This window comes from Notolepis coatsorum, assembly GCF_963971535.1.
Source record: "Notolepis coatsorum genome assembly, chromosome: 10".
Lineage (NCBI taxonomy): Eukaryota > Metazoa > Chordata > Actinopteri > Aulopiformes > Paralepididae > Notolepis > Notolepis coatsorum.
The window spans coordinates 50,020,393-50,035,622 of record NC_140174.1 but is presented as its reverse complement, the minus strand read 5'-3'; the positions used below and the strand labels follow the sequence as shown (position 1 = coordinate 50,035,622).

The 15,230-nt window shown below is 39.0% G+C and overlaps 1 protein-coding gene across 1 annotated transcript in view; it reads right to left on the bottom strand.

Moving 5' to 3' along the window:
* The window catches only part of LOC311235082 (myosin heavy chain, skeletal muscle), a 46,859-nt gene that overhangs the window by 10,837 nt on the left and 20,792 nt on the right, over positions 1–15,230 (bottom strand). Inside the window, exons 9-10 of the mRNA XM_084322427.1 lie at positions 6,203–6,419; positions 5,174–5,310 (exon numbers count right to left, since the gene is read on the bottom strand). Of these exons, the coding sequence (XP_084178553.1) occupies positions 5,174–5,310; positions 6,203–6,419 (354 nt within the window). The remainder of the gene's footprint in view (positions 1–5,173; positions 5,311–6,202; positions 6,420–15,230) is intronic.

Below are 15,230 nucleotides of genomic sequence, written 5' to 3'. Positions count from 1 at the left end.
GGAAAGAGACAGTGAGAGAGAGACAGAGAGAGAGACAGGGAGAGAGAGAGAGAGAGCGATAGAGAGAGAGAGAGAGAGAGAGGCAGAGAGATAGAGAGAGAGAGAGAGAGGCAGGGAGAGAGAGACAGAGAAAGATGGGGGCAGGGAGAAAGAGAGTCAGGGAGTGAGAGAGGCAGGGAAAGAGACAGAGATAGGCATGGGAGAGATAGGGATTGGAGAATGAAGGGGGAGAAGAAAGAAAGAAAGAAAGAAAGAAAGAAAGAAAGAAAGAAAGAAAGAAAGAAAGAAAGAAAGAAAGAAAGAAAGAAAGAAAGAAAGAAAGAAAGAAAGTAGTAAGGAGGTTGGGTTAGACCAAGCAGGGAGAGGGCAGTAGAGGGAGATTGACAGACAGGGAGAGGGCAGCAGAGGCGGAGGTCAGGCCAGGGGTTAGTTGGAGGTGAGACAGGTCTGTGTAGTATAGCCCAGGGCTGCTCGTCCACATTAACTCTTGTCGTTATCGCAGCACATAACAACGTCTGACAAGCCTAATCAGGGACAGGGATCGCCGCCACCACGACTCCAGCTTGTTGCCTGTGGTGCTTTTCTCCCCCCAGTGTCAGACCCGCTAACACAATTTCACTCCTGAACAACTCTTTACACATTACGTTTTGTTTTGTTTTGTTTTGTTTATTTACACATATAAAAACAATTACATAATACAATATAATCCACAAAGAGATGTGAAGGAGAATTGCCTAAAAACCCTCTAGGGCAGTGGTCACCAACCCGTCGATCTTGATCGACTGGTCGATCTTTGAGACTGTCCCTGTAGATATTTCCATGAAAATCAATTTTTTTTTTTTTTTTTTTTTTTTAGATCTTACCCTGAGAGTCCACATTACAGTTCTACCTTTGTTTTGATGTGAAAAGTGATGCTGCACTTAGCACTGACTGAGAAAGTACACATACAGTTCTACTTTTGTTTTGATGTGAAAATGATGCTGCACTTAGCACTGACTGCACTTAGCACTGACTGAGAAAGTACACATTACAGTTCTACTTTTGTTTTGATGTGAAAAGTAATGCTGCACTTAGCACTGACTGAGAAAGTACACATTACAGTTCTACTTTATAAAATGCTAATTGTAAATATGTTTGTCAATGTTAATAACATAATAGTTCTACTTTGACGTTTTAATGTTGGACCAAAGCATTGCATGTAATTAGAATACAGGCAAATAAAAGTAATTCAGTTTAAAGTACAATCTTGGCTGTCTTTTTCTCTCAACGCTTCAATAGGTAGATCTTGCCTTCACCAAAAAAGAAAAAGTTATCTTGGGCTTAAAAAGGTTGGTGACCACTGCTCTAGGGGCTTGTATGTGGCATTCTCCAAGAAGCTAAATTATACTGAGATTAAATCAATATAAAATACAGAATTCACTTGATAAACACTGAGGATACCTAATTTATGAAACAGAGGCTGAGAAGAATGACTTCGATGTACACAGCTGATTATTTTTAGAGCTAGTTTCTGCAGACGGTATATGGGCTCATGTTTGGTCTGATGAGTACTACCCCAAACTAAATTACAGTAATTGATATATGGGTAAACCATAGAGTAATATAACATAGTGGCAACCTCAGTGCTCATCAAGTGATGTGTTTTTCCAAGAATACCAATACTCTTGGCAATTTTTGTAGTTATGACTGTAATATGAGGTTTCCATGATAAAGATTCATCAAGCAGAACACCAAGGAATCGTGTAGAACACACCCTAGTTATGGGGATGTCATTGATCACTACTTTAGATGAGGAGTTAAAAATCACAGATTTGAGACCAAAATAAATTGTATTCGTTTTTTTAATGTTTAGTGATAATTTGTTGCATTTAAACCTAATTGATAGTTTGTTAAGTTCAACCTGTTAAGCCTTAAGGTCCCCCTACATAAATCGATCAATAGAGACCGTATTACATCCCCAATTATCATATCATGGGGTATCATTGGAAAGCCACACTCATTGGCTACAACCCTGTGCAACGATTTTCGAGATCGCCAAATGATTGACGGAGCTAGAGCCCCGGGAGTCGGGGGTGGTAATGTGTACTTTTGCGTACTTTGGGGCATGCCTCACATATCGGCATGTAACTCGAGAACCGCTGAACGGATTTTGTCACCTGAAAGGGCAATCGACAGGCAACAAAAATGGCTTTAATTCTATCTATATATTGTATTAAAAGAAATGCACACCCGAGCCACTAGAGGTCGGCAAAGAATCGTCCACATGTGGGCCCTTGGATGTTAAGAGGTTAATATTTTTAAATATTTTTTTTGTAGCCAAGAGTAAAGACCATAACACTATCAAAAACCGTAGTCAAAGTGTATATTTTCATTTTTACCGATGTTTTATACGATTGATCGGAAATACGAATTTATCGGAAAATGCTAATTATCGTAAAACCGCAAGGAAATGACTAAATCCAGATTCAACCCTGTCATTGGAAAGAGGAGAATTTTCCCTATCCATAGATGTATGATTTGGCCATAATAAGGTCAAGGTCAAGTTCAAGGTCAAATATGAATTTATAATTAAAATCGATTATCATTAATTACTGTATCTACAAATCCTTTTGTTTAATCATCTTCCCTTTATTCATTTGCTTAGATTTTTTGTACACATGATCTCAATAAGGTGGTGAATGAGCTCAGTGAGCATTTTCTCGTACCCCGCAGATTTAACATGGTATTATTCACCATCAAAGATGCAAAAATAAATCATAATTTATATTCTCCTTTTCTTCATTACAATTTACTCTGCCTAGTAACAGACACAATATTTCTGACACTGGAAATACATAGCCCCAGGTCCCTAGATGTTCCTAGATACCAAGAACATGCAAATTGCCCCTTGCAGAAGTGGAGCAATCTTCCATTTACTTAGGCATGTACCTTTAGGCGAAATATTCCTACAGCTTAACAGGTTGTAATTTAAGACCTTAATGATGGTATCAGGATCTTTATGTAAATATAATACACTTGTTTCATCTGCAAATAAGATTTTCGACAGCCTCTCTGAGACGTTAGGGATGTCATTGATATATAACAAAAATAACAAAGGCCCAATAATTGAACCTTGTGGCAGACCGCAAAGTAAAGGAAGAAAGGATAATTGGTCCCATTATATATAGGATACAGACTGATCTATCTTTAAGGTAACTGGTGAACCAAAGCAGTGCATTGTTTTTTATTCCAAGATGTGAGAGCTTTTGCTTTGATAAGTCTAAAGAAAAATACATATAGTCTTTTCCTTTCTGTCTTTAGCTTTGTATATTTCATTAATTAGATGTGTGATTGCCATATATGTTGAATGTTTCTTTCTAAACCCGTATTGGTGAGTGTAAATAATATTGTGCTTATTGAGATGCTGAGAATCTTTTATAGACAAGTTTTTCAAGTATTTTTGACAAGGCAGGCAGGATTGATATAGGTCTGTAATGGTTGAAGATGGCTGGATCATCATCTTTATAAATAGGGATGATTTTAGCTATTTTAAGTTCCTGTGGGACGATTCCCTTCTCCAGTAATATATAAAAAATATGAGATAATGGCTTCACAATGGATTCTTGAATGGATATCAGTAATCTACCTCCAATACCATAACCCAGAGAAGAGTCCCCCAGGTTGATCAAGATCTCCCGAACCTCATCCTCTGTAACCGGCAAGAAATTTAAACTTTCTGTTGCGGTCCACCTGTTCCTTCCCCCGTTCAGAGGTTTTTCCCTGCCCAGATCCCTCCTCCTGCTCCTCACATTCCCCTACCTGCTGGACAGATCCCTCCATTCACCCTTGGACCACCCTCACCAGTGCATACCCTCCTGGTGCACTGGTGGCTCTTTAGTGTTTCCATGTCTCTCTGTGTCCTTCCCCTGTTATTTTGTCTCTTGCCCTTATGTTCCCCTGTTAAGTGTTATGTTCCTAGTTGTTAGTTTCCTTCTGTTGTTATGTTTATTCTTGTCTTTTAGTGTTGCCCCAGTGTGTTTGGTCTTGTGTTGTTATTTTAGTATTTTACGCGAGTGTGTTCAGTCTGTCCCTTCCCAGGTGTGTCTCGTTCCCAATCACCCTCATGTGTCAATTAGTCTGTGTATATCTCTCTTGTCTTGTCTGCCCCCTTCCCTGTGTCGGGTCATTGTCTGCTGTTTGCTACTGCTGTTTGTGTTCCTGTCCATGTTCCTGTTTGCTGTCATGTTCTGTCAGTTACTCTGTTCCTGTGATCCTGTGACTCCCTCCAGTATGTTGTAGTAAGTGTTTCTAGTGTTGGTTTCCAGTTTGTTACCATCTTTGTTTTTCGTGGTTACAGTTCGTTTTTGGTCAGTGTTTGTTTGTAGATTATTTAGTTTTTTTCCCTACCAGCTCTGCTGTGGTTTTTGGTTCATGTTTTGTATTTTGCTATCTGCCAGCCATTGCTGTGCTATCCTTGTTTTGTTGCTGAAGTAAAGCTTTATGTTTTTTACTTCACCCCTGGCTCCATGTCTCGTTTTGCCTATTGCCTTCTCCTCATCCTGTTCTGCGTTTGGGTCCTCTGCCAACACCAATCCCTAACACTTTCATTGATTGGAGGATTCATAAACTGAAGGGGACTATGATTACTAAATGGAAGAGTAAGAGTTGGACCAGCTTCTGAGAAAAAACGATTAAAATGATTGGCAATTAATTGCGGCTCAGTGATAATACCCCCATCAACCTTAAATTCATTAGGCAACTGATTAAGTAAATTATTTTAGTTGAGGATAGAGTTAATTGTTGTTGTCATGTTGTTTTTGTTTTTAGATAATTCCATATTGTAGTAATGTTTTTAGCTCCTCTGATAATGTGGTTTAATTTATTTCTATAGTTCCTAAATTGATGGGTTCAGATAAATGTAGTGGATTAAAAGGTTAAATACTAGGGAGAACGTGTCAGAGTCCTCTTGTGTCCTGTCACTACTGAATTGCCTAACAAAGCAGAACACTAAAACACAAACAAACAAAACAACACAGACGACCACTATGATGAAAGGCAAGGCAGCAAATTACACACTTGTGGAAAATTGCTGTCCTGTACGCACTGTAGAAGGGAGATAAACATCACTGCGTACAGACATTCCTAACACCATAGCTAGTACATTAGATAAGCAGTGGTGTAACGGTGGTCTTACCTCTAAGGCGGCCTCAGACTCTTCCAAGGAGGCCTGCAGCTCTTCTTTCTCCATTTCAATCTTCTTCTTGGTTTTCTGGAGCTCATGGACGCTCTTGCCCCCGTCCGAGAGCTGGTCTGTGAGGTCGGTGATCTCCTCTGGAGGGGTCAGAGCGTCAAAGGGAGACATGGTGGACCATGTAACAAACAGTGGTGGAAAGTATTTTTTACTTAAATACTGTACTTAAGCACAATTTCGAGCTACTTGTACTTTACGTGAGTATTTTCAATTTAGGGAACTTTATATTTTTACTCCACTACATTTCAAAGGAAATATTTTACTTTTTACTCCACTACATTTATCTGAACCCATCAGTTACTAGTTACTTTGAAGAAGAAAAAATTTGCATATAGAAAACATGGCAAAATGTATGAAGATTATATACTTTCACATTTGAAGCCTGTCAACTTCAAGAGGACGTAATCAGAGCAGCATAACTGGACCACCTACCACTTTAACATAACCTCTAATCAGAGAGGCATAATTGGACCACATACCAGTTTTACATAACCTTTAATCAGAGCAGAATAACTGCACCACGTACAATACCACTTTAACATCACCTTTAACTTCTTTATATTCTTGAACCTGTGTAGGTCTAAGGCTCTTACGGATGCAGCAGACAATCGACCAATTTGGGCTTTAAAAAAAAAACACAATCAGAATCAGCCCTATTGTATTTTTATGGCTGATTGTTGGATACCGGTAATTGCATAAATTGCCTTTTGCTGTCACTTATTACACATGCTATGTGAACAACAGAACAAAAGGCTTTTCTCCTTTAAATACATGGTTGTGTGTCCCTTATTTGTTATGGGGAATCACAATACACTCTTTGAAGATCAGGCACATCTGAAAAGCAATGAACCAATTTTCGCACCCGTATTTGCACAAAACCGTCGGAATCGGTATATGGCGATTATAGGCAGGGGGAATCGGATATGGGTACCGATATCAAAAACACCACCCGGCGCATCCCTGGTTCTTTACCCTGGTAAGCCTTGTTCTCTCTGCGCAGCACCTCTCCCTGCTCCAGGACCTCCTCGTGGGCCGTCTTGACTTTGAACAGCTCGGTGGCGTGCAGCCTGCTCTCCTTCTGGCAGCTCTCCACCTCGGCCACCAGCTCCTCACACTTCTGCCTCCAGTCCCCGAGCTGCTTGTCCAGCACCCGCTGTTTCTTATCTAGAGCCTGGCCACAGCCGCTGGCCTGGAGGGGAGGGGGGAGAGATAATAAAGAGCAAGAACCAGCTGTTTCTTATCTAGAGCCTGGCCACAGCCGCTGGCCTGGGGGAGGGGAAAGATAATAAAGATAAAGATAAAGAACCAGAACATAATATTTCTTCAGTGACATTGCGATGGATAGATAATCTACCACCTCGGACGACGAACCACAAATTTTGATTTTGATTTGATTGAAGTTTATTTCAAATATGTGTAGTACTCTCAAGAATATGTGCATAATCTTGTGTAATTTTTGCAATTGTTTATATCTAATTTTTATGATTAGAAGAATTGTGATAAACTTTATATTACCAGCTATACGTCAAAATAATTAACTAAGTTCACATTGACTGCGATATGGAGAATTGATTAGCCAGGAAGTGAAGAGCGAAACCTAGTAGTTCAGGCGATGCGCCAGGTCCCCCTAGGTGACGGTTTCCGCCCTCTCACGTTAAAGGAGAATTGGAGTAATACCGAGCAACACGCGTCTTCATTCCTCCTGATCACTATGCTATACTTTCAGGTCAGTACGCTGTGAAAAGTACAGAAAACACTACTGTTAGAGGTTATACCGTTAGGTGATATGAGTAACGAGAATTGTGAAATTAGTTGAATGTTTAATAACGTCAATAAGAATGTGAAGTATGTTATATGGGCGCACATTGTGATATGCAGTGGCCACGAGGAAAGATGGCGTTTTCCACGTTATCAGTTACTAGTAGCGCATACTTGCCGTTGGGGTATAAGAGACATTATTATATTAAGTTACATTGTAACTTGTTGATTCAATACTGGGCCCTGAGCACTTGATTGGAATGTGGAATAAGGTTATTTGTCTATAATGTGAAATGAGGTGACTTAACGAAAATATGAAATAAGGGTAATTGCTATCCGTTGAAATGTGTCCGAATGCCGGAGGACGCACATGTCACCAGGACACACATGTCACCAATACACCAGTCAGAGCTGAATGCTAATGATACACCATTTTGTAAAGTTTGAGAGCAAAATAAGAGCAAATGATTCAAGTAAAGGAATATTTCCCATGAAGTTTAAGAGCAGTCTTAAACTACCGCAAGTAGGTTGTACAGTAAAAGTAAGTTTATCCTTGGTGTTCATTGAACTAGTGGTATTTGTGACACGTGACGACCTGTTGTTTCAATGGTACCTTGTAATAGTATTCAGGGGTGTAAAGTACTTGAGTAATTGTACTTTGTTACAATACTTAAGTACTGTTTTGGGGGATTTGTACTTTACTTGAGTATTATTAGGTTTGTATACTTTGTACTTTTACTCTATTACATTTCAGAGAAAAAAAACATACTTTTTACTCCTTACATTTAAAATGCAGACCTACAAAGTACAAAGTACAAATCTCACAGGTCCAACCATTTTAATTAGTATATTTTAATTGTTTATCTGGCCGAACTAACGTTAACGTTATTAATCCTGCAAGGTGCAGGTAAACAACCAATCAAATCCCCATCAATGGAAAATTAACCCGCCCATACCCATGCTGATTGGTCCTTGTGCAACACTAGAAAGCGGGGATCTTTGATTAAATACCTGCTATCAGAAGAATAGACAGTCAAATCCGCATTATGCTGTGGTTAATATTGTGATATTATTCAGGGTACTCCCAGTATTCTGTCTTTAATATTGTGATATTATTCAGGGTACTCCAGTATTCTGTCTTTAATATTGTGATATTATTCAGGATAATCCAGTATGCTGTGGTTAATATTGTGATATTATTCAGGATACACCATTCTGTTTTTAATATTGTGATATTATTCATGCTGTGATGTGAATGCCGTCCATGTTAGTTTACCTTCAATGGAGAAGTGCATTAAATAATTTTTATGCAAAAAAAGTGTCCTCTGTTCTTTCATTTCAGCATTGTCTATCGCAGAACACATTCCATTGTGGGCAGAGTGTATGCTTGGTTTCATTCCAGCCTTGCCTAAACACCAGCTGATGATTTCACTAATTGGCTCACCTCTTCAACTAACTCACCTGGTGCAATATATAGTTAAAATGAAAACTTGGCCCACGATGGAATGAGTTTGAGACCCCTGGTCTATCCCTTTCCAAAAAAAATTACTTTTACTTTTTAGTACTTAAGTACATTTAAAAGTAGGACTTTTTTACTTTTACTCAAGTGTGTTTTTAGCCAGATACTTTTGACTTTTACTTGAGTCAGATTTTGAGACGGTACCCATACTTTCACTTAAGTATAATTTCTGTGTACTTTTTACACCCCTGATAGTATTTAAACTACTAGTATGTTTAAGCCGGTGGCACTGAAGCCAGTGGCTAAAGGAGAACTATATTTAAGCCATTCTCTTCCCCTCTTTCTCTCTCATCTCTCCCTCCCTCCCCTTCCTCTCTTCCTCCCTTTCCCACTTCCTCTCTCTCTTTCCCTCCCGTTCTCTTCCCCCCCTGCATCTCTTCCCTTCCTCTCTCCCTCCCTTCCCCGCTCCTCTCACTCTCCACTCCTCTCTCTCCCCCTACATTTTCCCCCTTCCTCTCTCATCTCTTCCCTCCCCCCTCTTCTCTTCCTTCCTCTATCTTAATCCCCCCCCTCCCCTTCTATCTTCCTATCCTGTTGCTTCTTCATTCGAAAGTGTGACTTTACACTGTGGGTTAACAGCAAGGCTCACATGTACTGTATACGTATAGAGTGCATATGATGACAACCATTGATATTGACCCCAGAGGAGGAATATGTAAATGATTGAAGTGAATATTAGAACAACCATTGATAAATGAGACAAAGGAGAAATATGTACATGATTTAAGTTAATGGTTTGATTAATCACAGATATTGGAACAAGGTAGAACTGTATATGAAAGTATACGACTTGAATGTACACGTTGGTAGTCATTGACCTTGATAACCGGAGACCCAGGAGTTAGACGGAGAAGAATACCTATGTATTAATGTAAATAAGAATATTTTTGGGTAACTGAAGTTTAATTGAGAGTTTTGTTGTAATAAAGCTCTCAGAGGAGAATTGGAGTAATACCGAGCAACAATAGGATTCATTCCTCCTGATCACTATCCTATACTTTCAGGGAGTGAATGCTGACCGGCTGCAAACATGATTTGTGAAGGTACCCAATAGCCTTGGGACCGGTAACATATCGCTGCTGGCGGGACAAAACCTCCTAACTCCATTTTTTTTTTTTTATCAACTCAGAGTAGATCATCCTCCATGTGTGTGTGGTTTTACAAAGTCTACACAATGGGAAAGCAACCAATCATCTGTCTAAACCTCATAACTCTATTCGCCCTCAAATCTGTGTTCATTTTTTTCATCTGCTGAAAAGTTGGGTTTTTGGTAGGGATGTCCGATATTATCGGCCGACCGATATTATCGGCTGATATCGGCAGTAAAATGTGATATCGGAAAATATCGGTATCGGTTTAAAAACAAAAAAAAAACAATAACAATATTTGTTATATATATATCCAGTGAAATTATTAGTTACCTGAAATTATTCAGTTTTTTGGACTGGGAAACCCTGCATATATCGGTATCGGTTGATATCGGTATCAGAAATTAAGAGTTGGACAATATCGGAATATCGGTATCGGTAAAAAAGCCAATATCGAGCATCCCTAGTTTTTGGAGTTATGCGGTTTTGTCCCGCCAGCAGCGATATGCAACATAACAAACAAACATCAAGTACATATATAGCCTTAAGCCGTTCAAATAATAAATGTATATACATTTTATTTTTAAATAAATAACAAAGAACAAACTAAAAAGTCAATTTTTTCTTTTGTCATTTACATATTTGAAAAGGAGTGGGAAGGAGCATACACTTATTTAATCCCACCCCTATTTACTCATCAGAACATACTATATTTGATTTACTAATTCATACATTACTAGACTTATATTGAAAAATTTACTTAGTTAACAATACATTTTTTAATACCTCATTAATATTTGTCAAACTGTATGTTACCCTGTAAAGTTCCTCTAGCAATTTTTTATACATATATACAACATATAACCAGGGCCGGACTGGGGAAATAATTCATACCGGGAGATATAGCGCGAAATATAGCCCCAATCAGGCCACTTTTTAAGCGGGGGGTCTGGGGGTCCCCCACCGGAATTTTTTTGTTACAAAGACTTAATTTCCTGCATTCTGGTGAATTTTAGTGCATGTGAATCACAAACTAATGAGCCAACAATTGCTTAGTACAATGTACTGTTATGAACCTCAAATAAAACTGTTGTGGCACTAGCAATGGTACTCTCTCCACCTTCAAAAAGAAAAAAGCAAGAGCACAACATATTTTTCTATTTACTATTATAATACAGTTAACCACTCTCTCCACCTATTCAAACAAGGCAAGAGCACAATACCATATTCACCGTACTGATGCACTACCCATCAACAGTTAAAATAGCCCTTTACACAAACATTAAATAACAGACCTTTCATTACAATACTATAATAACAGTAGCCACTGCCAGAATAGTGACACATGTATCACGTGTGGTGAGCATTGCGTTGTCTCAATCATTTTAACTATAAAATGAGCTCAAAGTATGAGCTCACTGACTGAAATTTCCAACAAAAAGCATCAATTGTCAAATAATATTGATCACATTAACTAGACTAGATGTTTTTGAGGAAATTAGAAAGGGAACAACAACTTAACCCTTGTGTCTGATCAGATTCTTATTTTTTTGATAACTTTGCAGTGATTATGTTTGTAGCCAATGTGGCAAAGGTGTGTAATCTTTGAATTATCTTGGAATTATTTTGACTCTCTCTTTCATAAATTGTTTATTCAACTTCAGCCCCAATCATAACCACCACATATTGTTTTTTGTAATGTCAGATTTAACAACTCCTTTTGGGAGTGTGCCATCTGCCATTCCATTCGCCGCCTCCACTGTCAATCAGTTGTATCGCCTGGTCCCGCCTCCACCAATCACAAGCGGCAGCACGGCTCCATTGTTGTGTGTGTGTCCGCTTGAGGGAGAGAGAGTCAGATAGTTCTCCAACTCTGTCGCAGACAGTGAAATCCTGGTTGTTCCCCACCCACCTGGTTATCTAAAAACTATCGCGCCGCGCCGCCGCCACAACTAGAAGCAATGGCCTGGCAAAAAAAAATAAAAAAAAATTATAATAAAAATAATATATAATTTTTTATTTTTTTATATAATATTTTTTTTTATCTGTGCAGGCCAGGCCACCGGGAAAACTCCCGGTGCTCCCGATGGCCAGTCCGGGCCTGCATATAACTCTGTTTAAGGTATTTCAGAGGCACAATGTTTTCAAACGTTATTATCTAAACTCTAGTGTTGTTTGTTCAAAGTCATAGTTAAAGTATGGGTATGGGCAGGGTAATAGTAGACATACATATAGGCAATACAATTGTATTGTACATTCACACCCCCAAGTGATTTGGATTGACTTTACAACTGCAAATATGAGCTATTTCAAAACAGAGTTGTATGGTTCTTAGGTTAATACATAATATATATGTATACTTTATACTTTGGATAAAGGGTTACATTTATGGACTGGATATATATACTGCATGTTTAATGCATGGTAGGCTCCTACACATCCTTGAATGAATCCAGACCAATTAGACATTTAGAAGAAACATTTCTTTCTTCATTATATTTTTGTTGAAAGGGAGCATACTACAGATGTCAAGTTAAAAAACATTACACTACATTAAAGATTCAGTAAAATAAAATTTGGGTTTTTCAATCTTGTTGCATTTTTAAACAGAAGGTATGTTGACATACAATGTATGAAGATGTTAGAACTGCTGTCATTGTGAAAATGATGACTAAAGTCCTTTAAACACTTTCAATGCCCAAAAACGTCATATCACGTTTTATCAGCCCAATGCCTGAATGCCCACGACGTTTATTATCGTTTTATTTTTTTATTAGCGATCTGAATTCATATTTCATCAACCGAGTCTCCCGTTGGTATGCAGCCCCTGTAGGAGCTCAGATGTGAAAAAACCGCCCCTATCGTCTCCCAGATGGTAACGCACCCTTTTGGAATGGACTCAATGAAAATGGATGAGAAAAGAAAAATCCGGAATCCACATTTTACTTCTCAGGCATGTAACCCGAGCCGATCGGATTCATTATGGAGCCTCAGAACAGCGTGGAATACATATGTACAGTATGTAGCGTTGGATCAATAAAAGTGATTGATTTTTGGAATGGCGATCAGGAATTGGAATGATCTTTTTGGAAAACATCTGATCTGAGGTAAGGAATCTATTTTACAAGTCTTGGGATAATCAGAGTTGTATTCGCTGAGATCTCAGCGTTCGCCCTATGTGTGTGTGTGGGCGATTGCTTTGAGGAAATCAGAGAATCGATTTTTCAGATCGCCTATATAGCGTGCATACGTACACATATACTATCGTTAATCTAGTGTTTATTTGAAAACGATTCATAAATAGGCCGAAAAATGACAACGTTTTTGTGTATTCTAGAATATTCCAGTAAAGGGCGATTATCATGGAATATTTATATTTTCCTTGAAAACGAGGGCTTTTCAAAATGCTATAAAACGAAAATAAACCGATAAAAAAACAATCCGCTTCGACAATGTTGACTGGAAAACGAGTCATTGATAAGCGACGGGCAGATTAGACACAGCCATAATTTAAAACATAGATTAGGCGTTATTAATGCTAACATTGAAGTGGATGGTGGGCATTCAAGCGGTAAATCAAGATTAAGCTTGGGCTCTGAAAGTGTTAAAGCATTACATCACGCGCAGGAGTGGGTTGTGAGAATGAGACCATGCCTAGGGGTGGTCGTTAGACCCCCCTAGGCATGGTCTAATTCTCACAACCCACGACTGCACGTGGTGTAATGGCTTTTATACAACTGGCGCATTCATCCAACCTTATTGCTATACAATAAACACACATTAATTGAAGATTTATTGAAAAAACCATCTGCAGAAAAAGTAGTTCCCAAAAAAAAAAGAGAAGTTGCCTCCATGTGGAAGCAGCTCGGAAGTGCATCCAACTGTTCTCAGTAAGACATCCAACAAACTAAGACATCCAACTGTCTCTCAACTAAGACATCCAACAAACTAAGACATCCAACTGTCTTTCAACTAGACATCCAACAAACTAACACATCCAACTGTCTTTCAACTAGACATCCAACAAACTAACACATCCAACTGTCTCTCATCCAACAAACTAAGACATCCAACTGTCTTTCAACTAGACATCCAACAAACTAACACATCCAACTTTTCTTTTGTTTTGAACCTACTTTCTATAGAACTTCATTCTTAGATGCTTCTATAGAAAGTAGGTAAAACAAATAAAAAAAGTTTTCTTTGCCCTATAAGAGGTTTTTATTTTTATTTTTTAAACCTACTTTCTATAGAAGCAGCTGGGAGGTGTGCTGTTTTAAGTGAGCGTGGATTATTGAATTGATTGATTGATTGATTGCAAATTGTATTACTGTCCGCCTTGTTTCCAACTGGTTAAGCTTGGCGACTCTTTCGAAGTCGCTCTCTTTCGAAGTTGGTTAAGGTTAGAGTTTGGAATCAGGGCTGGTGGTCTATCGCCCTGCTCTAAAGACAAACTCTAACCTTAACCAACTTCGAAAGAGAGCGACTTTGAAAGAGTGCCTAAACTTAACCAGTTGGAAACAAGGCGGACAGTAATAAAATTAGCGATTGATTGATTGATTCCTAATTTTATTACTGTCCGCCTTGTTTCCAACTGGTTAAGTTTAGGCACTCTTTCGAAGTCGCTCTCTTTCGAAGTTGGTTAAGGTTAGAGTTTGGAATCAGGGCTGGTGGTCTATCGCCCTGCTCTAAAGACAAACTCTAACCTTAACCAACTTCGAAAGAGAGCGACTTCGAAAGAGTGCCTAAACTTAACCAGTTGGAAACAAGGCGGACAGTAATAAAATCTGCAATTAATCAATCAATCAATCAATTTGCAAAATTTTTATTTTGTTCCACAATGACTCATGACCCATCAATTACATCATCCAACATTGTTTAAGAAACTAACACATTCGCCGTGACAGAATCGTCTTTCATTTAGTCTTTATGACCCTATCACCATATCCTTTCGTATGTTTACTTGTCTGGCGTGTCCGCCATCTTGCTTTCACTTCTAAAAACTCGCATGGCGGAGTGATAGTAATGCGGTTGTGGGCGGGTCCTGGGACCAAGAGCGTGGAGTTATTACAAATACCCACGTGTAACCAAGGCCAGATTAAGACTTCAGAGGCCCCTGGGCCAGATTCTTGTGGAGGCCCCCCCACACACACATACACGTGCATGCACGCACAGTGGCGTTTTTATGTCACTTTAAAAAATATATAGAATATTTAGAAGTGGTGGGCTTTGAGGGCCAAGCTAAAAGGACTTTGATCACCCCTGCCTACTTTGACAACCTAGGATGGCTTAGAGTAGACGACAGAGTACAGCAACTTGCAATGGGCCTGGTCTACAAGATACACTACACGACCAAGGTACCCATGTACATGTCAAAATACTTCCCAAAGGTTAGTGAATACCACGATCACAACACCAGAGGGAGCTCCACAAATCATGTTAAACCCAGATTCGGCTCAAACAAGGGACTAAACACGTTTTGCAATTATGCCACATCAATGTGGAACGCCGTACCCAAAGCTGTAAACTAAAGGAATGTGAATCACTACCCACTTTCAAAAACACTCTCAAAGAACACCTACGGGAGACTGCAATTTGAAACTGGCCCCTGTAAATGTCCTAACACAACCCCCTC